The sequence below is a fragment of the Panthera tigris genome, chromosome B3 (assembly GCF_018350195.1).
Source record: "Panthera tigris isolate Pti1 chromosome B3, P.tigris_Pti1_mat1.1, whole genome shotgun sequence".
In the NCBI taxonomy this organism is placed as follows: Eukaryota; Metazoa; Chordata; class Mammalia; order Carnivora; family Felidae; genus Panthera; species Panthera tigris.
The window spans coordinates 84,593,897-84,621,489 of record NC_056665.1 but is presented as its reverse complement, the minus strand read 5'-3'; the positions used below and the strand labels follow the sequence as shown (position 1 = coordinate 84,621,489).

The window sequence follows — 27,593 nt, the reverse complement described above, 5'->3', positions numbered from 1 at the left end:
GTTTAGTGTAGCTACTTTCATTAGTTTTCTTGGCTGCATCTTCTGGATAACTTGCTGCAGCCTCTGTATCACCATTTCCTACCTCATCTTGCACTGTTATGTTATGTAGATGATTTCTTTCCTTAAACTTCAGGAACCAATGTCTGCTAGCTTTAGACTTCTTTTCTGTAGCTTCCTTAGCTCCTTCAGCTTTCATAGAATTTAAGAGAGTTAGAGCCTTGCTCTGGGTTAGGCTTTGACGTAAGGAATTTTGCAGCTGGTTTGATCCTCCATCCAAACCATAAAACTTTCTCTGTATTGGCAAACACAGTTGTTTTGCTTTCTTATCATTTATGTGTTCACTAGAGTAGCACTTTTAATTTCCTTCAAAAACTTTTCCTTTTTATTCACATCTAGGCTGTTTGGCACAAGAAGCCTAGCTTTCAGCTTGTCTTGACTTTAGACATGCCTTCCTCACTAAATTTAATTTCTAGCTTTTGATTAAAGTGAGAGTCACGTGACTCTTTCACTTGAACACTAGAGGCCATTGTAGATTATTAATTGGCCTAATTTGAGTATTGTTGTGTTTCAGGGAATAGGGTGGCCTGAGGAGAAAGGATGGGGAATAGCTGATTAATGGAGCAGTCAGAACACACACAATGTTTACTGATTAAGTTTGCTAACTTACGTGGACACAGTTTGTAGCACCCCAAAACAATTACAGTAATAACATCAGAGGTCACAGATCACCATAATAAATATAATAACAATAAAAATGGAAAAGTTAGAAATATTGCGAGAATTTCCAGTATGTGACACAGAGACACAAAGTGAACAAATGCTGTCAGAAAATGGTGCTCAAACACTTGCTTAAGACAGAGTTGCCACAAACCTTCAATTTGTAAAGTACACAGTACCTGTGAAGTGCAGTAAAGTGAGGCACAATGAAATAAGTATGCCTGTATTTTGTCCACTTGATCTGTCTTATACTGAGTGGTGTGTTAAAGTTTGCTAAATGTTTTTATATTTCTTTGCATCTATTGTAGTTTTTGCTTTATAAAGATAGTCACTGTGTTATTTGATACATAGATACCCGTAAGTCTTCATTTCATTTGAATTGTAGCTTTTAACATGAGTGCTTTTTGGTTTGAATTCTAATTTGCATCTGTGTTTCTTTGTCTACAAGATATATTTCCTTTGTTCTATTTTTAAAGTTCCTTTTGGTATTCAGGGAATTTTATACTTTGTTCTTGTGGTTACATTTCTATGTATGCCTTTTAAAAATACTTTTTTTCCTTGCTTTCTTAACCTCTTATTTTTTAAAACACTTTTTTTGTGTGGTTTGTGATTATTTAATGGTATCCTTTATCTCATCGCATATACGTTAATAAATGAGCTTATTTTACTTTTCTTCTCTCTTTGCCTCCATTTTTAGTTACTTTATTTCTACATATAACACATAGGATAAGTCATATAATAAATGATTCTTCCACGCTCATCTCTACCTTTATTTTTTTAGTCTTAGCTTTTGTAACTACGTGTATCAAATACCATTCTTTTTGCTGAAGTTCCTCAGTCAACTATTTGGTTAGATGAAGTTCATCTTTATTCTTCAGGACAGGCCTATAAATACAGAATTCCCTGAGGGCTGGTATATTTAAAACTTTTTTTGTAACCCTGATACTTGAGAAACATCTTTGCTAGATATAGAATCCTTAGGTTCACATTTACTTTCCTTGAAGTTTTTTGTTTTTTTTTTAAATGTTGCCTTGCTTTGTGTATTGTTTTTGAGAAGTCTGAAGCCTGTTTTATTCTCTTGCCCTTCTAAATTATTGCATCTTTTTTTCCAGGAGGCCCTAAGGATATCTTTTTTCTTTATGTTTGAAGTCTTACTTTTAAAGTTTTACCAGGATATGTGTTAGAGTTGATTATTGCAGGTCAGTTTGTCCTGGCTTCTGGTGAACCTTTTTAATATGTATATATACAGAGACTCCAAATATGTAAATTGGATATTCTTTTTCTCTCTTTATCTCAAACATTTTTTCTCTGACACTTTTTATCTTATTTTAAATCTCATTTTTATTCTTTTAATTGTTTTCCCACTATTCATCAAAGCCCCATATTAAATTTTGTTTTTGTTTTTTTCAAATTTATTCTTCTTTAGGCATCCTGTAATCTAGGCTTCATTTCTAATATGATTTTGTCATTTTACTTCTTTTCTTGACGTGAAACAATTCTTCCTTTCTTAGTTCTTAGTTTTTAATTTCTAAATTCTAAGAATTCTATTCTTAGTTTGTAATTTCTGATTTAAGATGGGGTTTTCTTTGTCCTCCATATCTAAATGCTTTTACTTGTTGGAATGAACATGGGTGTTGTATGTAAATAATGAATCATGAGAATCTATTCCCGAAGCCAAGAGCATACTGTATATACTGTATGTTAGCTAACTTGATAATAAATATATATTTTTTTAAAAATGCTGTTTGATAATATGTAATTTAGATTAGAATGTTGTGTTATAGTTTTCTTCTCCTTCATAATTGGGTTTTTTGAGCAGGGGTTTCATCAGTTGAACTGTTTAGATTCTCATTTTTTGTTTTCTTTTTATAATAGTTTTATATAGATGAAGGCTGCTTCTGCATTTCTGTGAACAGGACTGGTGGCTTGGGGTGGTTTATAAGATTCCTACTTCAAGAGCTCCCTCATCTGGTGATTCAACAAAGTTTAGTGTCTTTATTGTCTTTTTAAGGGGAGGAATTGGTAGATCCATCAGTTTATTGGATGATGCTTTTTAAGGAGGAGAGAAATTATAAGCCCATCAATTTTTAAAATTTGTTTAAGTCTTGCAGGATCCTAAATTCTGCTTTTTCATTTTACTACATGTTTGCCACAGGATGTCTCCCTATTCCTTCTTAACATTCTTCTTCTCCAAAGCATTACCTTTCCTGTGTGTACTTTTAAGTCCTTTTTTCTACTCCGTATCTACCAGTACACTTTTCAATATTCTCATACTTAGGGTAACTTTTTCTTTCTGGCTTGGTTTTTAGCTTTATACCTAGTTCTTGCTTCTCTTTTACAATTTTTCCTAAACTGCCCTTGCTCTTCATGAAAGTTTGTAATGGGATAATGAGGAAAAGCTTGCTGGGATTTGCTGATAGTTTCTACTCACAGATAATTTGAAGTCTGGATGTTCTGTTTTCTGGTTATATTGAGGATGTTAGTTTTTTGATGTTTTACTGGTTCTTTTTGTTCTTTAAAAGGAATGTAGAAATATTTTTGATATATGTGAACTCAACCTTTCATTTGTGATCTATTCCTTGAACAGTTTTAAATAAGTCAAGCTAATTGATGTCTGTTCTGTTTTAGGCTCAGCGTTTTATAGGAATTTTAAATAATTTTTGCCGTCCTGTTTATTACACTTAAAGTTCCATTGTGCTGGCTTTAAAATATGAGGAAGAAACCCACCATAATGTTCATATACAATATCTTCAAATCAGATCTAAGTAAATATTCATAGTAGAATTAGGGTTGATTTTATTCCTGAAATAAATTTTGGAAGACAAAAAATAAGTTGGTGAATTTCTGTTAAATGTATTAAAACTCTTGTTTTGTGAGTTTACAGTCATAATCATCTCTTTTGTTGTTGTTACAGTTGGTTGTATCCTTACTTCTGTGCCTCCTGGACTGGATCATGGCCTTACCTCTAAAGACACTGCTCCAACCAGTCCATGCTACAGGAGCAGAAAATGATAAAATAGAAAAATCTGTCCTCAATTGCATTTATAAGGTAACCTTATTTGCTTTATTGTTTATTTGGTAACCACAGTTTTTAAAACCTAAAGAAATAACATTTCTTGGTATTACATTTTTGTTTTTAGAGCTAGATATTTTCTAAGAACATAGATTTATCTTATAGTACCTAAGAGTAATTAAAACTTCTTCCTACAAGATGCTTCTGCTTTACTGCAGATTTTTGAAAGGAGTCAAATCCTTATGGAATGTGAGAATCACTAGTTAAATTTACTCATTCTTGTTTTTAAAAGGCATTAAATTTTACCTTGATTGAAGAACTGAGTTTTAAGATATTTAAAAAATTTTTCAAGCTCTTGTATTACCAGTTGTCATTTTTCTCCATTTATCTTTATTTATTTATCTTCACTGAAAAGGAAAACTGTTTTCCCTCATACTTCCAGGTATTACATGGGTGTGTTTATGGAGCTCAGTGTTTTAGCAATCCAAGGTATTTTCCAATGAGCCTCTCTGACTTGGCATCTGTAGATTATGACCCTTTTATGCATTTGGAAAGTCTGAAAGAGCCTGAACCTCTTCACTCTCCAGATTCGGAACGATCTTCTAAACTTCAGCCAGTGACAGAAGGTAAAAGGAATTCACTTTAGGACAGTATTATTTCTTGGATTTTCTCAAAGTATGATTTGAGGCCATAAGTAAAAATAATGGAGATGAGTATATCTTACTTTGTAGTTCTGTATCTCACCATGTATATTCTAGCAAAGTTCATTTTTAGTTTAAAAAATAACTTCAGAAACACAGTTACTAAGATTATATGTGATGACACTCCCTTTATACTTCTAGTGAAGTTATTCTGGTAAGGTTTTTTTTGATACTTTACTTTATACATCATAGGATTTCTATAATGGAATAAGAGATTTAGCTTTGGAGTCTAGAAGATGTGGTATTGAATTTTGACTCTCATTTACTAGCTGAGTGGCTATGTCTGTTTCCTTATTTATAAAATAGGGCTGATAATATTTATTCCCTCGTGGTTGTTTTGAGTACTGAATAAGATAATATGTGTAAAACCCTTTGTACAGCTCTTGGTAGGTAGTGAACTCAGTAACGTTTTTTTTTAAGCCACATTGTTTCTACATTCAGAGAGTTTACTTTCAGATATAAGAGAAAGATGTAAATAAATAACCTTTAAATACGAGTATAAAAATAAAAGTACATTTAAGACACAGAGGTAGTTTAGAGGAACCCAGCAAATTATTGAAGGGTTTTAAGAAGGTTATATACATGAGAAAATTAGTACTGAGAGCAGTTTGAAAGCAGTATTTTATGGAGTTGGCAGATTATGGCCCATGCCTGCCACCTGTTTCTGTAAATAAAGTTTTATTGGGACACATCCATGCTTTCATTTATGTATCATTGTGTCGGCTTTTGTGCAACAACAGTAGTGTTGAATAGTTGCAAACGAAATCATGTGGTCCAGAAAGCTGAAAATATTTACTATCTGCCCCTTACAGAAAAAGTTTGCTGATCTCTGGTAAAGATTGATTTTAGGAAAGTTAAACCAGGATCAGAGAAACCAATCATGAAGCTGTTGCAATAGGCCTACCAAGAATTGCTAAAGGCCTAAATTGGTTAGATCTCTCCCAAAGTAGACCAAGAATATGAGAAAGGCTAGAGGTTTGGGAAGGAGAATGAGGAGGTGCAATAATTGCAAATGGTGTAGTTTGGGATGAATGTCGGATAGTCATATGAAGACTGCTAGTGGGCAGTTTGTTGTATATGCAGATCTCAATCATAGCAGAAAGGTCTTTGTTAGGAATCTATATTTGTCTACACACAACACGCGCACATATGTGTGTATTCTGAGAAGAAAAAAAGTTGGAAAGGAAGGAAAACTGGGAGAGAATAATTTCTCAGAAACAAAAACAGGAGAAAGATATTTAAAAGATTGGGTAATGGTATTAAATGATAGGCCAGATACAGAAAGACTGAAAAATATGTCTGCTTTAGTTTCAGCAGAGAAGTAGGAGGGAGAAGTGGATGGCTGTGGGTTGAAGAGCAAAGAGGAGTTAAAGAAATAGAGCCATTTGTCAAAAGTACTCTTTAAAGAAGCTGGACTGTATAAAAAAGAGAGATAAATGATAAGACAGTAAGTAAGCTAAAAAATAATTCTCAGCAGAGGTTAAGGATTTCTAAGGATGAAGAGACTTGAACTTCTATAAACTGAGAAGGAAGATGGGAAGGGGATCATTAGTAGGATGAAGCTCCTGAAGAGTGAGCTAGAAAGTATAGATGCTAATATTAGTCCTTATTCTGACCCAGAAAGAAAAAGAAGATGGAAGTAGATTAAGGGGATTAGCAGATGTTATTGAGAGTCCAACAGAAAATGGAAACTACAAAGTTTTAGTTGCACCAGTCAGCATTCAGTAAGGTGGATGTGGCAGAATAGCTGGGAACTGTGGTTTTCAGAATGTTGGTATATGGTTTAGCCATGGAATCAAGGCTTGGTGAGGGTTGAACTGATGCTAGGAAATGGCTAATAAGTTGGAAGAAAATGGAGTGATTCATTGAATCAGAAAGTAAATGCTGGTAGTAAGTTAGAACGGTGATTCTCAGCCTTGGTTGCACATTGAAATACTGCTGCTCTCTTCCCATCCATAGAGATTTTGATATATTGATTTGGGATTGCTAGGATTTTTTAAGGCTTTGCGGGTGGTTAATATGCAGCCGAGGTTGAGAATCACTGAGAGCATCAGTATGTTAGGACAGTAGTTTTTAAAATGAGTTTTTAAGCAGTGGAACCCCTACAAATAAATTTCACAAGGAAGCCCACTTTGTAAAACTGATAAAAGCAGAGCTGCAGCAGGGTGGAGGCCTTGGGTCCTACTGAACTCTATTCTCTCCATCTCCTGACAGCCCTCTCCAAGGGCTCTACAAAACAGAATGGGAAAATTACTAGATGAGGAGATTGTGGTCAAAGAGTAAGCTATTAAGTGAGAGTTTGATTTTTATTTAATTTTTAAAAATCTTTTTAAGTGTATTTATTTTGAGAGAGAAAAAGTATACAAATTGGATAGGGACAAAGAGGGAAGAGAGAGAATCCCAAGCAGGCTCCACACTGTCAGCACAGAGCCCAACTTGGGGCTCAGTGTCCCAAACTGTGAAATCATGACCTGAGCCGAAACCAAGAGTTGGACACTGAACCGACTGGGCCACTCAGGTGCCCTGGACGAGTTTGATTTTTAAAGGTGTAATAGTTATAAATGTTCAAGACATCTAAGATGTGGCCATGATGATGGATTGGTGACATAGAATGCAAATAAAGATATGAAGTTACACATCAAAGAAATAGGGCTAGGGTTTGGGATTGGTCACAAATTGCTAATAGTTTCTCTAAAACACAAATACGGTTGACCCTTGACCAGTATGGGTTTGAACTGTGCAGGTCCACTGACACATGGATTTTTTTTTTTACTATAAATATATTTTTTCTCGTTTATGATTTTCTTTTCTTTAGCTTTATTATAAGAATACAGTATACAATACAAAAAAAAAACATTCAAGATGTGTGTTAATCAACTGCTTATGTTGTTGGTAAGGCTTTCTGTGAACAATGGGCTATTCGCAGTTAAGTTTGGGAGAAGTAAAAAGTTAAAACGTGGATTTTTCACTGCATGGAGGGGTCAGTGCCCTAACCCCCATATTTTTCAAGGGTCAGCTGTATACAGAACTGAAATAAGAATATAAGATTTAAATTGAAGCTCAGATATAGTAGAGATATACTGGGAAGCATAGTATAGCAAAATAATTTAGACCATAATTGATATATAGACAACTTTATATATTTAATTCTTTAGATTTGGTATAGTAAAACTGTTTATTTTACTTAAAAGCAAAATTATCTGAAAAGATTAGTTACTTTTTGCATTATTCTCAAAAGGGTAAAATGATGAAGCCTGAGGGCAGTATAGCACACTTGTTAAACAGTGAAACAGGTAGTTTACTTATGTAAAGGGAGTTTTTAATGTATTTCAGAAAAAATTTACTGTACCATTAACAGTTACAGTAAAAGACACAAAGGTAAAGATTTAAATAGATGAGTTTTATATTGATACCAAATACTCTGTGGAGTATTGTTCTCTAAATGTGCTAAGTTGTTCCCTTTGGACTTTCTTAAAGGTATAAAGGACCAGATTAATGCAGAACCTTTTAGAAACAGCTGTAAGCCAACAGCAGGTGATCCTGTGGTCTATAGTGACAACATGCTGTGTTCCTTTTTGTTTTTTTTTTTTTAATATGGCAAAGTGACTAATCATTGTGCCCTTGTCTAAGGCATGTTTCATCATCTTCAAGCACTTTTTTGGCCAAAGACTTCTAAACATAGAGTGTCCCTAATAAGCTCAGTATTAGATTGAACGAGTCTGATTTGAGGACTATTGGCAGGAGTAGGTGTAATTATTAAATTTACTAAATAATAAAGCAAGGTAGTAAAGTTGGCTTTTCGTCAAATAGCAGTAGTCTTATTAGCAAAAAGACATCATTTGCAGGGTCAGAGTGAAAGGAGGCTCCAAAGGATTCATTTTGTCCTAATTACAGTTTCACCTATACATATTATGCAAAGCCAATATTTAAAGCATTTGCCAAAATTAACTTCCTCTGCATGTTCTATTAGAGTGCAATGAATTGCAGCAGCTTTTTATGTCTTGCTGCTTTTGTATGCTGTAATAATCTGTAATTATGGGTTTGCTGCAAATGCTGTAGGGTTTGTTTAATCTGACAATCTGAAAAGACAACCCTGAATAGACTTATTTAAATGAATGTTAGTTACACAAAGCCTTAGAAGCATCGATATCTTCATGTTACATTTTCTCACAAGGCTAGTTATTTAGAATTTAATTTTGAATATCTAAATTAGAGAATTTCATATGTTTTCTTTATATCTAAATTGATTTTGAGGAGAGATACATATGTTCCATAGTTCATAACTCAAAATTTTAAATAAAATTGTCCAATTAACAAATTGAGAGATTTTTATCCTTCCATATTTATATATATCCTGAATTTAGAGAAGCAGCTTAGGAAAGAAAATGCTGTTACCTACATCTAAAATCTAAATATAGTTTGTAAGTATTCTCAGTGTTAGTAATTATGACAGATTCGTAAATGAGTTCATTTGAACTGCATTCCCACTGTCTCTTCCTTTGAGAAGAGGATGTATAGGATGGACAGGAACCTAGGACTAGGGTTTTGTTTTGGGGAGAGCTGGCTCATTCTTGCAGTTTATTTATAAGTAAGTTTGAAAAAGGAACTCATAAAACCTGTGATACTTATAATGCTCTCAAAATTGAATGATTTATATTGCTTCTGTTATATTCAACTTTGTATACAAGTTTTCAATTCATCTTTATAAAAAAAGATCTGTATTATTCTTAAAGAAAAATGGTGTTTGAGGTGTTACATGTGATTTCTCTAAGATCACAGATCAAGCCAGAGGCGAAGTCAGGAATTTTTCTCTGTTTTGTGATCTGTTTCTATTAAATTATATTCTTTCACTTCTCAAAAATGTTCTACAAAAAAGATTCATTGCTTAGAACAAGTCATATATTTAAGTTTATCACTCAAAAAGAGGAGGACAAAGAAAGAACAGAAAATTCTTTTCATACATCAAAAAATTTGTAATGTCTTTAATTACAATTTTTTATAACAATTTTTCTGTTTGTTTATTTTTGGGAGGGAGAGAGTCCAAGCAGGGGAGGGGCAGAGAGAGAGGAATACACAGAATCAGAGCAGGCTCCAGGCTCCAGACTGTCAGCACAGAGCCCAACACGGGGCTCAAACTCACGAACCGCAAGACAGACTATGACCTGAGCTGAAGTCGACATTCAAACAATTTAGCCACCCAGACACCCCTTTTATTACCATTTAAAATGTGATTAGGTCTTAGTTAGATGAGCTTTTCAATTGATCTGGCCTTTATAGATACTGAGGTATGCTAAATAATACTATTTTGAAGTTACTGTATACAGGGAAAAAAAGTTGAATTGTTTCCATATATCACAGTGATTTGCTAAAAGAAAAGGGCATTTTTTAAAAATGTTTATTTATTTTGAGAGCAATCGAGAACACTAGTGGGGAGGGGCAGAGAGAGGAAATCCCAAGCAAGCTCGTGGCTGTCAGCCGGAGCCCGACATGAGGCTCAAACTCACAAACCATGAGATCATGACCTGAGCCAAATTCAAGACTCAAGACCCTTAACTGACTCAGGCGCCCCGAAAAGGGCATTTTAACAAAAGATAAAAATACGGAAATTAGAGTTGTGGTAAAGATGGAACTAACACTGAACTGGGAAGCAAAAGACCAGCTCTGTTCTTTGGTAGACCAATCTCTTAGCTCTTGTGTACCCACTTGTCCTCACGTTCAAAATGATGAGTACTGGCTAAATTGTCTGTAAGGTCCCCAACAGCATGAACTTTCATTACATTCTAAGTTTTAATGAGGGGAAGGGAAAGCAGACACTCCATTCAAGCCACTTCTCTGTTTTTTCATCCAATGACATATCTTTTTACTTGACCTGCATATGGTCTTGAAAAAATGTAGGATTGAATTAAGGTTAATCATTTAGTGTTATCTAGTGTTGAATAGCTGATTTTCAGAACTAGGCGTATTTATAATTGAAGAACAACTCAATATAATTGGAACTTTTTAAGTAAACTGAAAAATATTCATATATATACATGTATGTGGTCATAAAACATGATTGATAATGGAAGAAGATTAAAATTTTGATGCTCCAACATTTCAAAGTCAACCAAAGTTCTCTTTTAGAGTTGGAATAATGGAAAAAGATGTTTTTGCTATTAATGGCATAGCAGCTGGTTTCTTGCTGATCTCTGCTTGTAGTCAGTGAGGGCTATGGCCTTGAAAATATAACACTGTTCTTTTCTGTTGCTTCTTTTTAAGCATCACATGAGCAGTGCACAAGCTAATGTCCTTACAAACTTTTTTTTAATATGAAATTTATTGTCAGATTGGTTTCCATACAACACCCAGTGCTCCTCCCAACAGGTGCCCTCCTCAATACCCATCACCCACCCTCCTCTCCCTCCCACTCCCCATCAACCCTCAGTTTATTCTCAGTTTTTAAGAGTTTCTTATGGGTTGGCTCTCTCCCTCTCTTTTTTTTTTTCCTTCCCTTCCCCCATGGTCTTCTGTTAAGTTTCTCAGGATCCACATAAGAGTGAAACATATGGTATCTGTCTTTCTCTGTATGACTTATTTCACTTAGCATAACACTTCAGTTCCATCCACATTGCTACAAAAGGCCATATTTCATTCTTTCTCATTGCCAAGTAGTATTCCATTGTGTATATAAACCACAATTTCTTTATCCATTCATCAGTTGATGGACATTTAGGCCAAGGGATACAGGAGTGCTGATGCATAGGGGCACTTGTACCCAATGGTTATAGCAGCACTTTCAACAATAAACTTTTTTTTAAAGTGGAGTTTATTGAGATATAATTTACATAAAATATAATTTATTTTTTTATGTCGGAATTTTGCTACATATTATGTTGGTGGTTACACAACTCTGTACAGTTGCCAAAATGCATCACAAAGTACACTTAAAACTAAAGAATTTATGTAGATAATACTTTGATCATCAGGACATTCTCAAATCTAGATTTATTCTGGCAGATAAGCCATAGTGTTTCCAAATGATTAACTTTCAGAATATAAACAGTGTTCAGACAAGATCACTCTATGACTGTGGTAGAACAATATAGAGACACAATCATTCTGTAATCACGTCTATAACTAAGACAACACTGTATGTACACACACATACAAACACACAACTAAACATCCTCTTCTAACATAAATGATGAGTGCTTCCTTACCAATGACAACTCTTCCCCTGCCTCGTAGATGAAAAGTATCAAGACTGCCCCCAACTTCCCGACACCACTCATTTTAGAATTGGCTTCCACATCAACCTGCTTGCAGTCACACCGGCAGTGTTTGGCTAGTGGGCTTTGCCAAGTTATTGTCTCTCTCCACTTCTTCCTTCCTCCCTTTATTCTGTTTTCTGTCTTCCTTCTCCCCCCACTCTTCCTCCTCCTTCAGGTCCTGCCATTTCATGCCCTTGAGTGCTGTATTCTTTGTTTTCTTTTTTTACTCCTTGCTATGGATATGCTCCTTATCTATTTGCTTTCCCTAATGTGCGTAAGGAAGGGGAAAAAATGCTTCTGACATCCAACTAACTGGGACCACAATGACCCAAAAGAATATCTTACAAAAATACAATACATAAGCAGGCCCATAAAATATGATTCCCCTGAAAGTTTTCATGGTATATACTGGTTACGTTGGTTCACTGTTTAAATTGATCCTGACTCCTAAAGTTTAGTAAAAGATTATTTTCTCTGAAACTTTTACATCATTGATAAAAACCATAATTAAATGCCATGTTAAGGCATGTAGTTTCCCTGAATCTACTCATGAGATAAAAAATTTATCAGTTGGATTTCATTGGCTTTCTAATCTGTGGACTGAGTGATTTTAAGTGATTTATAAGACTTGTGATCCTTCTTTGCAAGTATGATTTACAGGGGTGCCTGGATGGCTCAGTAGGTTAACCGTCCAGTTCTTGATTTCGGCTCAGGTCATGATCTCACAGTTCGTGAGTTTGAGCCTGGCATTGGGCTTTGCACTGATAGCACGGAGCTTGCTTGGGATTCTTCTTGCCCTCTCTCTGCCCCTCATCTGCTCACGCGCTCTCTCTCTAAATAAATAAATAAAGCTTTAAAAAAAAGAAAGTGTGATTTCTTTATAAAGCCTTAAGTTTAAATTGTGAATCCATAAGCAAAACTTTGAAAAGGGCTTTTTAAAAAAATTAACAAAACTTCATCAAGAGTTTTCTTCTTTGCCATCATTCTTATAAAACAGAATCTAAATTGAAAATATTTACTCTAATATTTGAATATGATTTTGATAATGTGATGAAATCTCCATTTGTTTTCTAAAAATTTCATTGTTACATGACTTCCTACCTAGGAAGCAGCAGTATCCCCACTCACTTATATTTCTTATTTCTAGTGAAAACTCAGATGCAACAAGGATTAATCTCTATAGCCGCCCGCACTGTTATTACACATCTGGTAAATCACTTGGGCCATTATCCAATGAGTGGTGGTCCTGCTATGTTAACAAGTCAGGTGTGTGAAAATCATGACAATCATTACAGTGAAAGTACTGAACTTTCTCCTGAACTCTTTGAGAGTCCAAATATCCAGTTCTTTGTGTTGAACAATACAACCTTAGTGTCCTGTATCCAGATCAGATCAGAAGAGAGTGTACCTGGAGGAGGTTTATCAGCTGGCCTTGCATCAGCCAATTCAAATGTCAGAATCATAGTACGTGATCTCTCCGGAAAATATTCCTGGGATTCTGCCATCCTGTATGGACCACCTCCTGTGAGTGGCTTGTCAGAACCTACATCTCTCATACTTTCATCATCTCATCAAGAGAAGGTCGAAGAGCCTCCTACATCTAATGAATGCTTAGAAGATATAACAGTAAATGATGGGGTTTCCCTCCAGTTTAAAAGAGGATTTAGAGAAACTGTACCAACTTGGGATACCATAAGAGATGAAGAAGATGTTCTTGATGAGCTTTTGCAATATTTAGGTATAACTAGTCCTGAATGCTTACAGAGAACTGGAATTTCACTTAATATTCCTGCTCCACAACCTGTGTGCATTTCTGAAAAACAGGAAAATGATGTTATTAATGCTATCCTTAAGCAGCATACAGAGGAAAAAGAATTTGTTGAGAAACACTTTAATGACTTAAACATGAAAGCTGTGGAGCAAGATGAACCAACACCTCAAAAGCCTCAGTCAGCATTTTATTATTGCAGATTGCTTCTTAGCATATTGGGAATGAACTCCTGGGACAAAAGGTAAGAATAAAAGAATTTTTTTAACATTAATCTTACTCATCTTTTGAGCAAACATTTTAGTCTCTGTTCTTTTCCTCACTAAATTTTATCTGCCAATTAGTTGTTTGGCCACTGGACAGATTTCAGATCAGGACTCAAGGGAATAAAAATAAAACTCAATAAATTAACTATTAACATTTTCATAATGAGTAGTAGAACTATGACTTAGAAATCATAAAAAAAAATAAAAATTAAAAAAAAAAGAAATTATAGCTCATATAATTGAAAGAAATCTTATTTTTCCAACCTTCTTGTAAACTGATAGTAAAAACTATTTTTTCTTACAATGCTTCTGACACCAAACGTGGGTTTTTCACACTAGGCAGTTCCAGCACTAACTGGAGTCAGCATAAACAGATTAAGGGCTCAGACCCACAAGTTCTGCCTCCCACTTCAGACAAAAGTTGCAAGTCCATACTTAAGACCAACTAGCTACAAATCAGATAACCACCTATAATGATAATTCACTATAATGACTCATTAAACATTTACTTCTATTTAGCGGTTTATTATAAAGGTTAGTTAAAGGTACAGATGAACATAGAGATGAAGAGGCATGTAGGGTGAAGTCTGAAAGGATCCCAAGTTGCAGGAGCTTCTGTTCCTGTGGAGTTGGGGTCTGCCACCCTTCCAGCACATTGAATTGAGTTGACTAACTGGGAAGCTCTTTGAACCTCATAGTGTAGGGATTGTTATGGAGACCTCTTCATATAGGTATGATTAATTATTACCATTCTCCCTTCCCCATAGGGAGGCTGAAAGTTCCAAGCTTCTTTTTATTTTTATTTTTTTAAGCTTATTTATTTATTTTGAGAGAGACAGAGTGCTAGCAGGGGAAGGGCAGAGAGAGGGAGAGAGAGAATCCCAAGCAGGCTTTGTACCAGCAGCACAGAGCCCGATGCGGGACTCAAACTCACAAATCGTGAGATACGACCTGAGCCGAAACCAGGAGTCGGATGCTTAACCGACTGAGCCGCCTCTGAAGTTCCAAGCTCCTAATCATGGTTTGTGCTTTCTGATGTCCAAGCCTTATCCTGAAGTTTTCTAGGAGCCCACCAAGCATCACCTCATCAGAACAAAGATGTTTCTGTTACCAAGGAATTGCAAGGGATTTAGGCGCTCTATGTAAGATGTTCCTGTCACCTTTGTCACTCAGGAAATTACGAGAGTTTTAGGAGCTCTGTGTCAGGAACTGGGAGCGGAGCCGAAATACATATTTCTTTTTATGTCACATCAGCCTAACAGGTTTTTTAGAGTGACAGCAGTATGATCTTTTCTTGTTTGTATCAGAGAAATTAACTCAAGATTTAGCATCAAATCAAGAAAAGAATCTTTATTTCATTTTTTAAAATTTTGTTTTCTTACATATATTGTAAAAAACCATGTTAAAAACTTGGAATAAACACAAAGTATTCATGTAAGAGTTAAATGAAAAGGCATTAGATTTAAATCAGAAGAACCAGATTAGGTCATTTAATCTTTAAGCTTCAGACTATAAGTTGAGGAAATAACTCTCATCTCACATAAAGATGAGAATTAAATTAGATAACGTACATAAAATGCCAAAATTGTACACTAGTGTAAAGCATTACTGTACATTTGATTTTTAAAATTTCTGATACTAAAAGCTGTAGGGAAGTGGAAGAAGCAGCATTGTTTAATGTATTGTTTTTGTCCAATTTGCAGTAAGAGGGGAGCTCAAGTATCACTGGATGAATAAATCTTAAGAGTAATTTAAATGCAGGGGAAGCATTGAAATGGAGTTCTACTTGATTGACCAGTGTTTATAATCTTACTTAATTTAAATCCTTCCGTTTGTTAGAAGGGAGTATCCTCTACCTTATGGGAAAGGCATTTTGTCAGGAACACAATTTGTCTGATGGTATGTCCAAACGTAGGTAATTGCCACTCACAGGAGTGCACTCTATTCTCTTTTACTATAGGATGGTCCATATTCTGTCTCTTAAAAAAAATAAAGGTGGGAAGCTATATTTTGCCACAGCAAACATTGATTTGATGTATATAATTTGTACATATTTAGCACCTATAGAACCTATTTGGTGAAATTTCTACATTGCTTCATAGTGTAAAAAATACCCATAAGGTAAAACAAGAAAGCAAAGCAAATTCCATCTGGATTACTTGGTAATCTATATGCTTACTTGGTAATGATTTAGATTTTGTGAGTATTTTATTTCTCATTAGGAACAGCTTTCTTACATATTTTTAGGGAACTCTTAAGGAACCTACAAATATTTTTGTCCATTTTTCTGGATATGAGCTTTATAAGCTTCTGCAAGGAAAAATTGAAGTGACCAATAGATAATGATCCACTAACAGAAATCTGTGAAGGCCTAAGTAGAAATAATGACCTATATTCTTTACATTTCTTTTAGGGTCTGTTCTCCTTTGTGTTAGAAGTATGAAAAGGCAAGAAAAGTGTTTAAGAGTTGCATGAGTAGAGTGGAAAGTATTTCCGGGACTGTCATGTTTTCACTGCAAAGGTGATGAAAATGTTTATAAATCTCTCTGTTTAGGAGGAGCTTTCATCTCCTGAAGAAAAATGAGAAACTACTGAGAGAACTTAGGAACTTGGATTCCAGACAGTGGTAAGTTGTTGGAGAACCTTCAAATTTATAACTAGCAACTGTCAGCTATTTCTCTTTATGTGTGAATAATACTGTATTGTTGATTTCTAACTTTCTGAGAAGAACTACATTTCATTTATTTATACCTTTCAGTAATAAGCTTTTTGAAGAAAGTTCAGGGCTATGTTAAAGTATTTGGTATCTCGGAATTGTTTACCCTTTTTTATGCATTTCAGAATTCTTTTGATTGCAGAAATCTAATTGAAGCTATAAAATGTCCTTTGGTTTTCCTGTATGTAGATATTCCAAGCATACCCTTTTTGATTAGTCTCAGAGGTCTCAAGTGAAATGACTGGTGAATACAAGCTAGTACATACTAAACATATTAATGGAACAAAGATGGATGTAGGTTATTGCTATAAATCTGATTTCTGATTAAGCTCTTGGATTATGTACCCATTTACATGTAGGTTTTGATATGTAAAACTCATATCATTATTTTAATGGTATCTAGGTTCTTGATGCATATGGGATGTACATGGACAAGATTTCTGGGAAACCAGTGCTAGAAATTGCAGAATATCACTTAACTGGAATTCCTATAAGGTTGACATGTATATGTGCTACTTTCTTTTCTAGACTCAAAAAATAAAATTTATGGGTAAGTGCTTTGGGGCAGTATAACTAGAAACACATTAATAAAGCGATGCTTTGAATGTTACCATTACTCAGAATGCCTGTATTTCTGAGATCTCCAATCCACAACCTACTTAACATCCATTTCTCACTCTCTCACATCTTTGTCAGCTGCTGTTTTGTACTTTCATGTTTCCAGTTTTTTGCTTTTTCTGTTTCCACGGTCAGTCTGCCACCAACCTCTGATTTCACTTGCCCTGTCCAGCTAATTCGCACATTGTCAACTATAAAAATACCATTTCTGGCATTTTCAAAACTACTCTTCCATTTAAGTTTATATATTTAGGTATGTAGATAATCAATATATATATTAATTCCAATCAGTTCTCCAATTGGAATCATTCTTAACATCTACTTTCTCTACTCCTAGGCAGAGGTATATTACTAGAGAAAATGATCAAACCATTGTGATATAGGAGTTAGTGTAGATTCATGCTCCTTAACTTTATCAATACCTTCTCTCCTGTTCAGCAAATTTCTTATCCCTTGTTTACTTCTTACCTTGTTTCTCAGAGTAATTATTATAAACCGCTTCTTTGTTTTTTAAGCCCTTCTTTATAGTCAAATGATCATCTCTATTCTAACCTCATTAAGGATTCAATTTAAATGTTTGACCTCTTATATAAAAGTCTGGTAGAACAATAGTTCCTAACCTTTCTTCTTCCTCCACACATTCACATTTTAACACACATTAGTCACATCTCATAAATTAAATTCAGTGATTCTGACGATCGAGGAACTAATTTGAATCAAGCCAACCGCATGCCATCATTATTCTATAGGAATGCATAGTAAAGATAATTCATTCCTTTCCCATATCAAACAACTCTGACTTACAACTTCCTCTCTTTAAAATTCCTTTTTTTAAAAAATGTGTTTATTTTTGACAGAGAGACAGAATCTGAAGCAGGCTCCAGGCTCTTGAGTTGTCAGTAGAGTCTGAGGCGGGGCTCCAACCCGCCAACCCTGAGATCATGACCTGAGCAAAAATCGGACACTTAACCGACTGAGCCACCCAGGCGCCCCTCGCTTTAAAATTTCTGTATTGAGCCATCTTTTCTTGCTCACCTTCAGTTTCAGAAAAGCCTTTTTTCCCCCATCTGTACTTCTACTTACTACCTTCTCTGACTGCTCTAGGATCTTCAAAAAGTTATCCCATCTTTATCTTGTATTTCTACTTACCCTTTACCATCAACACACCTGTTACCTTCCTTTAAACAAAACTTCTCAGTTACCATCCTTTGAAGCTATAGTCTATCTTTTTTATGCCTTTTACTACCAAATTTTATGAGAAAATAGAATCTTTACTCAGTTCTTTGGTTTTTGTTGTTCTTAGCTTTTCTTAGAATAATCTTTTAAAAATAATGTTTCATTTCTCTGGTTATTATAGAAAATATACAATAGAAAAATAAACAATCTACCAGTAAAGCCTTGGATTGCAAGTAACTTGTTCTTTGAGTGTTCCACAAGATGAGCAAACATTTCTAATAAATTTTAACTTGATAAATGAGCCAGTGGTTTTTGAAATTGGCTTTAATATATGAGTGCTTTGGATTGCAAGCATGTTTCCAGAACAAATTATCACAAACCAAGGTTTTACTGTATTTATAACACTATTCTTAACACTTGTTTATGTAATTTTTCTCTTTTTTGACAGACATACCTTTGATTTGTTTGTTTTAAAAAACTGGAATCACAGTAATATATATGTACCTAGTAAGTTATCTTTTAAAAAGGACTTTATCATTGGGGTGCCTGGGTGGCTCAGTCCATTAAGTATCCAATTCTTGATTTCGGTGCAGGTCATGATCTCACAGTCATGAGATCAAGCCCTGCATCAGGCTCCTTGCTGAGCATGGAGCCTGCTTGGGATTCTTGCCCTCTGCCCCTACCCCCAGCCTCTCAAAATAAATAAATAAACATTTTTTAAAAGGAACTTTATCATATTGTGAGCATTTTCCTCAGCCATTTTGATATTTTTCAAAAATAATTTTTTATGGTGCCAAGTTCTGTGATTATTGGACATTTAAGTTGTTTTTAGTATCATGCCCTAGGATAGATTTCTAGAAATAGAATTATTACATCAAAGCATAAGAACTTACTTCAGGTCATATATATTGCAAAACCACCTTTCACTAAGTACTAATTTCTGCTCCTACCAACACTGTATAAGAATACTTATAGAAATTCTACTTGGCCAACACAAGGTGTTAATCACATTTCTAAATCTTTCCTAGCTTGAGAGGCAGGTCATGGTATCTCTTTAATTTATAGTTCTTTATTAGTAACAAAGTTAATATTTTTCATGTATTTGTAACAAATTTTACTCTTTTCTAATTCCCTCTTAGTGTCCTTTTTCTATTTAAAGTGGAATTTTTCTAACCTGTAAGAGCTCTCTTACATATATGGTTATATAAGGATTAACTTTTGTACTTATTGTGGGAGATTTCCCAATTAGTTGTTTGGCTATCAGTTTTCAACAATTTCACATTGTTTATTTAACATACAGGTTTTTCATTTGTATGTAATTATGTCTCTCAGTCTTTTTTCTTTGGATTTTTTTCAATTGTTTAATCATACTTCAAGAATTAATTCTGTCTTGAAATCAATTAAACATTCTATTATATTTCCTTCTAGATCCGTAGTTACTTGTTGAAGTGGTAATTATTTTACATTTAATTCTTTATTTCTTCTGGAATACGTTTTAGTTTATGCAGTAAGAAATGAATATTGGAGAATAGTCTTTCTTTGTAATTTGTTGGTAATGTATACCTTTCCCGTTGATTTAATGTTTCCTTTATCAAATAATAAGCTGTGTATTTCAAAACTATCTGTTCATTTCTTTTGATTTTTCTATGAATTTTGTGCAGATGCTAGTGTTTCACTTATTGTAGCTTTATATTTTAATATCTGATAGGCCCAGTCTTCTTCCTCACCCTCCTCATACATATTCTTCTTTTCTTAGATATTTTCACCTGTTTATTTTTCTAGATACATGTTAGAATTAGGCTGTTGTTTTCCAGAAAAAAATCCCGTTGATATTTTGCTTTGATATGCAATAAAACTTTCATATAGAAAGAATAAGCACATTTGTTATCATTCTTCCCATTAGTAATCATGGCATGTTTTTCATTTATTCTGGGGCCCAGACGTTACTTTTAGGGTTATTTTATTGCTGTGATGCTATTCTAAAATTTTTTTTAACATTTGTTTATTTTTGAGAGACAGAGAGAGAGCACAAGCAGGGCAGGAGCAGAGAGAGAGGGAGACACAGAATCTGACGCAGGCTCCAGGCTCTGAGCTGTCAGCACAGAACCCAATGCAGGGCTCCAACTCACAGACCGCGAGATCATGACCTGAGCTGAAGTCAGCCACTTAACCAACTGAGCCACCCAGGCGCCCCTGCTGTGATACTATTCTAAATAGAATTTATTTCCCATTATATTTTGCTATCCAGATACTTTAGTGAATTCTTTTATTTATTTTAAACATTTTATAGTTATCTCAGTCTTAGGATCTGTCTTGGTATATAATTATCTACAAATAATCTCTTTTCTAAGAGTTATGCCTGTTTTTGTTTATATCATGTTTTATTGCATTGACTAGAACTTGCACTACAGTGTTCAGTAGTTATTGTAAGAGAGAGTGGACATCCTGTTAAAGGAATCTTTTTCAGCATCTATTCAAATTTTCATATAGTTTTGCTTTCTTAACTAATTGATGTACTTTAAAACCACTGCATTGATAATACTAAGTAATTCTTGCATTCTTGGGATAAACCCTACTGGATCATTTGACTTCCTGCTGTGTTAAATATACTAGATTTTCATTTTGAATTAGTGTATAGTCCATTTCTAAGCATATTCTATATTTAAATTTTTATCTGTTCTTATTATGTTTTTAGAATTAAGGCTATAGCCAGGTTCATGAAATGAATATTATCTGTTGTTTGAAAATTTAGAACAATTAGTAAAATTTCTAATTCTTCCCATTTGTCTCGTTATTAGTCTCTGGGTTTTCTTTTAGCTCTTGGGTCATTTTCAATTTATTTTATCTTTTTGGTTTTTTACAAAACTCTTTTTCATTGAGACTTTCAAAACGCATACTAGCAGGTAATAGTATCATAATTCTGTCCTATTCCTTTTCTCCTTTTATTTTTGTTGGACTTTTTTTTTCTCTTTTTAAAAAATTAATTAAATTATGTATTCCCATATTATCCCTTCAGAGTTTTTTCAACCTGGCTTTATTGAGATAGAATTGACATACAACATTTTGGTAGTTTATGGTTTAAACATAATGATTTATAAATATACATATTGCAAAACGATTACCACAATAAGGTTAGTTAACACATCTATTTTAGTTACATGTTACAATTATTTTTTGTAATGAAAACTTTAAAAAACCCTCTCTCTTAGCAACCTTTAAATATATAGTACAGTACTGTTAACTATAGTTAGCATGCTGTACATTACTTCCCCCGAATTCATCTTACAACTGGAAGTTTATGCCCTTTGACCACCTTCACCAATTTTGCCCCTTACCCCATCCCCACCCCTGGAACCAATCTGTTCTCTGTTTCTATGAGTTCAGTATTTCAGATTCCACATACAAGAGAGAACATACAATATTTGTCTTTCTTTGACTTATTTCACTTAGCATAATGCCCTCAAGGTTCATCTAAATTGTCACAAATGGCAGGCTTTCTTTCCATTATTTAGTTGGCTCTTGAACAACACAGGGGTCAGGAGCACCAACTCTCCCCACTCCTGTCCCCGTGCAGTTGAATGTCTGTATACAGCTTTGACTCCCCCAAAACTTAACTACTAATAGCCTGCTGTTGACCAGAAGCTTTACTGATAGCATAAACAGTCAACTGACATATGTGTTATATGTTGTATGTGTTATATATTGTACTCTTTAAGCTATAGGAAAAATGTTAACTGAGAAAATCATAAGGAAGAGAAAATATATCTATAGCACTGCACTGTATTTATTGAAAAATTTTTGTTTATAAGTGGACCCACACAGTTCAAACCCCTGTTGTTCATGGGTCAACTGTACATGTATACCACATTTTCTTAATCCATTCATCTGTTGATGGACAGGTGGTTTTTCACACATTGGCTATTATAAATAATGCTGCAGTGAACATGGGGATGCAGATTTCTCTTCAAGAGAGTAATTTTGTTTCCTTTGGATATATACCCAGAAGTGGGATTGCTGGATTATGGAGTAGTTCTGTTTTTAATTTTTTGAAGAACCTCCATACTGTTTTCCATAATGGCTGCATCAATTTACATTCCCACCAACAGTGTACAAGGGTTGTCTCTTTGGTACATCTTTGCCAGTACTTGTTATCCTTGTCTTTTTGATGATAGCTATTCTAACAGTTGTGAGGCGGTATCTCCCTGTGGTTTTGATTTGCAGTTCCCCAATAATTAGTGATGCTGGACACCTTTTCATGTACCTGTTGGCTCTTTGAATATCCCCTTTGAAAAATATCTCTTTGAGTCCTTGGCCATTTTTCTTAGGTCCTCTTTTCTTTTTTTGCCCACTTTAATTGCATTACTTGTTTTATTACTGTTGAATTGTATGAGTTACTAATATTTTGAATACTAACCCATTATCAGATACATATATATAATTCGCAGATATTTTCTTCCATTTCATAGGTTCCCTTTCCATTTTGTTTATCATCTGTTCTGCTATGCAGAGGCTGTTTAGTTTGACATAGTCCCACTTGTTTGTGTTGGTTTTGGTTTGGAGTTTTGGTTTTGTTGCTTGTGCTTTCATATCTAAAAAAAATCACTGCCAAGACCAATGTCAAAGAGCTTACCTTCTATTTTTCTTCTAGGAGTTTTATGTTAAGTCTTTGATCCATTTCATGTTAGTTTTTGTGAGTGGTATAAGGTAGGAGTCCAGTTTCATTCTTTTGCATGTGAATATCTGTTTTTCTCCATACCATTTATTGAAGAGACTATCTTTTCTCCATTGAGTATTCTTGGATCCCTTGTCAAATATTAGTTGACTATTTATGCATCGGTTTATCTCTGGGTTGTCAGTTCTGTTCCATTGATCTTTGTTTTTATTACAATACAATTTGATGACTATAGTGTTGTAATATAATTTGTAATCAGTAAGTGTGATGCCTCTAGCTTTGTTATTCTTTCTCAGAATTGCTTTGACTCTCTTGGGTCTTTTGTGATTCCATATGAATTTTAGTATAGTTTTTCTGTTTCTGTGAAAAATGCCATTGGGTTGATAAGGATTACAGTGAATCAGTAGATTACTTTGGATCAAATGAACATTTTAATACTAATCCATGAACCACAGGTTATCTTTCTCTTTATTTGTTTCTTCAGTATCTTTCATCAATGTCTTAAAGTTTACATTATGAAAATCTTTTATCTTGGTTAAATTTTTTCCTAAGTAAATTTTTTGGATGCTATTATAAATGAGATTTTCTTTATTTCTTTGGCAGATAATTCAATGTTAGTATATAGAAAAATGACTGACTTTTGTGTCCTACATTTTTATTGAATTTGTTTACTAGTTCTAACAGTTTTTTTATGGAGTCTTCTGGATTTTCTTATAAGGTCATGTCATCTACAAAAGGAGATAATTGTATTACTTTCTTTCCAATTCAGATGCTTTCTATTTCTTTTTCTTGCTTGATTGCTCTGACGAGGACTTCTAGTACTATATTGAGTAAGAGTGATGAGAGTGGGCACCCTGATCTGTTCCTGTTCTTAGGAAAAAATCTTTCAGTTTTTCTCTGTATGATGTTAGCTGTGAGCTTGTCAGATAAGGCCTTAATTATGTTAAGGTGCATTCCTACTCTGTCCAGTTTGTTGAGAGTGTTTGTCATGAATGGATATTGAATTTTGTCAAATTCTTTAGCTGCATCTATGGGGATGATTGTGTGAATTTTATCTTTTATTCTGTTAATGTGATGTATTACATCTATTGATTTGCATGTGTTGAACCATCCTGGCATCCAAAGGATGAATCTTACTTTATCATGTTGTTTGATCCTTTAATGTACTGTTGAATTCTATTTGCTAGTATTTTGTTGAGAATTTTTGCATCTGAACTCATGAGATTTTGGCCTGTAATATTCTTTTCTTATAGTATTCTTAACAAGCTTGGGTATCAAGGTAATGCTCTCCTGATAAAATGAATTTGGAAGTATTCCCTCCCTTTCACTTTTGTGGAAGAGTTTGAGAAGGATTGGTATTACTTCTTTAATTATTGAGTAGAATTCACAGTGAAACCATCTGGTACAGGGCTTTTCTTCGTTGGAAGGTTTTTGATTACTGCTTCCATCTGCTTACATGTTTAGACTTTCTGTTCTTTGATAATTAAGTCTTGATAGGTTGTACATTTCTAGGAACTTACCATTTCTTTTAGGTTGTCCAGTTGTTTGGCATATAGTTGTTTATCATAATCTCTTACGATCATTTGCATTTCTGCGGTATCAGTTGTAATATCTCCTCTTTGTTTATAACATGCATTCAGGTCCTCTTTTTTGTGGTTTATTTAGCTAAAGGTTTTCCAATCTTGTTTATATTTTCAAAGAACCAGCTCTTGGTTTTGATCATTTTTTCTGTTTTCCTATTCTTTATTTCATTTATTTCTGCTCTAGTTTTTATTGTTTCCTTTCTTCTGTTAACTTTGGGCTTAGTTTATTCTTCTTTTTCTAGTTCCTTTAGGTGTAAAGTTAGGTTATTTATTTGAGATCTCTTTTCTTTTTTTTTTTTATTTTAGAGAGAGAGCACAAACAGGGGAGAGGGACAGAGGGGGAGAAAGAGAGAATCTTAAGCAGGCTCTGTGCTCAGCGCAGAACCCAGCGTGGAGCTCAGAGCTCAATCCCATGACCCCGGGATCATGACCTGCACCAGAATCAAGAGTCAGACGCTCAACTGACTGAGCCATCCAGGCGCCTCTCTTTTTTCTTGATGTATGTATATATCACTATAAACTCCCCTCTTGAAACTACTTTTGCTGCATTCTATAAATTATGGTTTGTTGTATTTCCTTTTTTGTTTGTCTCAAGATATTTTTAATTTCCCTGTTGATTTCTTTTTTGACCCATTGGTTGTTTAGGAGTGTGTCATTTAGTTTCCATGTATTTGTGAATTTTTCAGCTTTCCTCCTGTTTATTGATTTCTAGTTTAATTCCTTTGTGTTTGGAAAAGATACATGATATAAGATTTCTATCTTCTTGAATTTGTTGAGATTTGTGTTCCAGCACATGATCTGTCCTAGATCATGTTGGCCTGTAATTTTCCATGTGCACTTGAGAAGAATGAATGTGCACTTGAGAAGAATATATATTCTGCTACTGTTGAACAGAATGTTCTATATATATCTGTTAAGTCTGTTTGGTCTGTAGTACTGTTCAAATGTACTTTCTTGCTTGATTTCCTGTCTGGATGATTTGTTCATTGTCGAGAGTGGGGTGTTAAAGTCCCCAGCTGTTACTGTATTGCTGTTTATTTCTCTTTACTGTTACTATTTGCTTTATATAGTTAGGTGCTTCAGTGTTGGATGCATAAATATTTATAATTGTTTTGTCTTGATGGATTGACCCATTTATGGTAGTGACTTTTTTTTTTTTTTTTTTTTTTTTTTTTACCGTTTTTAACACACGGTCTACAAATATAGCAACCTTTGCTTCTTTTTGTTGTTTTACCATTTGCTTAAGATACTGTTTTCCATCCCTTCATTTTCATACTCTGTGTTGTGTTGTCTGTAAAGCTAAAATGAGTCTCTTGTAAGCAGCATATCATTTGGAACTCACTTTTTTTTTTCTGATCTATTCAGCCATTCTGTCTTTTGATTGGCAAATTTAATTCATTAACATTTAAAGTAATTATTGAGAGGTAAAAACTTACTAATGCCATTTTTTCATTGTTTTCTGTTTTGTAGATAGTTTGTTTTTTGCTTTCTCTACTGGTGTCTTCATTTGTGATCTAAAGACTTTTTAGAGTAGTATGTTTGAGTCCTTTATCATAATTTTTTGTGTATCTACTACAGGATTTTCCTTTGTGGTTACCATGAGGCTTATATAAAATATGTTATGTTTAAATGTCTTATTTGAAGCTGATTAGAACTTGATAGGTAGCATACTGAAACTTTAGATTTTTACTTCTTCCTCGCATTTTAGGTTATGATGTTACTACAGTTTATATATTTTTTATATTGTGTATCCAATAACAAATTATTATATTTATGATTTTTAAACATTTTCTAACTTTTAAACTAGAGTTGTAATTAATTATGTACCATGATTACAGTGGGCTTTCTTGTCTTGATACAAATAATCTACTTAATCTTTCCAAAGAAACAGTTTCTCATTTATTATATTCTATTACGTTTTTTTTTTTTTTTTTTAGAAGGGAGAGCCCTTTTTTTTTTTTTTAATTTATTTATTTATTTTGAGAGAGAGCAAATGGGGGCCAAGAGAGAGGGAGAGAGAGAATCTCAACCAGGCTCGGCACTGTCAGCAGGATGGAGAGCCCCATGTGGGGCTCCAACTCACAAACCATGAGATCATGACCTCAGCTAAAATCAAGAGTTGGACACTTACCTGACTGAGCCCACCAGGCACCCCTATGTTCTATTTTTTAACTCATTAATTTTTGTTTATTATTTCTTAATTTATAAGTTTTATATTGTTCTTTTTCTTCTAGAATTGAATGTTATTTGTCTTAGTTTTATTTTTTTATTATTTTTATTTTTTTTTCAATATATGAAATTTATTGTCAAATTGGTTTCCATACAACACCCAGTGCTCATCCCAAAAGGTGCCCTCCTCAATACCCATCACCCACCCTCCCCTCCCTCCCACCCCCCATCAACCCTCAGTTTGTTCTCAGTTTTTAAGAAGTCTTACTATTTTTTAACAATGAAATAGTCTTAGGGTATAAAATTTTTCTGAGTATATAGCTCCTATCGATTATTTTAGCCTCAGCTTAAACATCACTTTTTTTGAAATCCTTTCCCTAAACTACCCCTAACTCTTTACCTTCTCCCTAGTCATGTTTGGACCTTCAATGTGCTCTCACAGACCCCTGTAACACTTCCTTGTCATAGCATTTATCACACCATATTATTATTATTATTATTTCTTAGATATTTTTATTACTTCTTTCCAAGACAGTTATAATAACTCTCTAGGTAATCTGTGAGTTCTCGTATCCTAACTCTTCCCCATGATAATTTATCTTTGGTACTAGATGGTCAAGTCCTTGAGGGCAGGAATCATATCTCTTTTGCTGTCTTGCTCATCATGTGTTCTCAGACCTCACTGCTCTACAGAAACTATCCTTCTGAAGGTTAGTATCCTGACCATCAAGTCTAAAGTTTTCTCAGTCCTCACCAGGCCCTTTGATTTATCTGATTAACTAAATTTAGTTACTTTAATAAGCATTTTAAAAGATTTAAAAGATTACAGCAGTTAGATTTACAAAATAATTGATTACAAAGCACAGAGTTCCCACACACCCTCTTTCCTCCTTCACATAATTTTCTCTGTCTCTTGTATCCTTGTGGTAACATTTGTTAAAATT

The 27,593-nt window shown here is 34.2% G+C and overlaps 1 protein-coding gene across 8 annotated transcripts in view; it reads left to right on the top strand.

Annotated features, from left to right (window-relative positions):
• The window catches only part of RALGAPA1 (Ral GTPase activating protein catalytic subunit alpha 1), a 269,354-nt gene that overhangs the window by 165,818 nt on the left and 75,943 nt on the right, over positions 1-27,593 (top strand). For 7 of the 8 annotated variants that reach the window (XM_007073726.3, XM_042989573.1, XM_042989569.1 and 4 more), the window contains 4 exons: positions 3,632-3,766; positions 4,173-4,356; positions 12,829-13,693; positions 16,270-16,341. In XM_007073726.3, the coding sequence (XP_007073788.1) occupies positions 3,632-3,766; positions 4,173-4,356; positions 12,829-13,693; positions 16,270-16,341 (1,256 nt within the window). Of the gene's footprint in view, positions 1-3,631; positions 3,767-4,172; positions 4,357-12,828; positions 13,694-16,269; positions 16,342-27,260; positions 27,360-27,593 lie in introns of all 8 variants that reach the window. The other variant, XR_006218801.1, reaches the window with a different exon arrangement.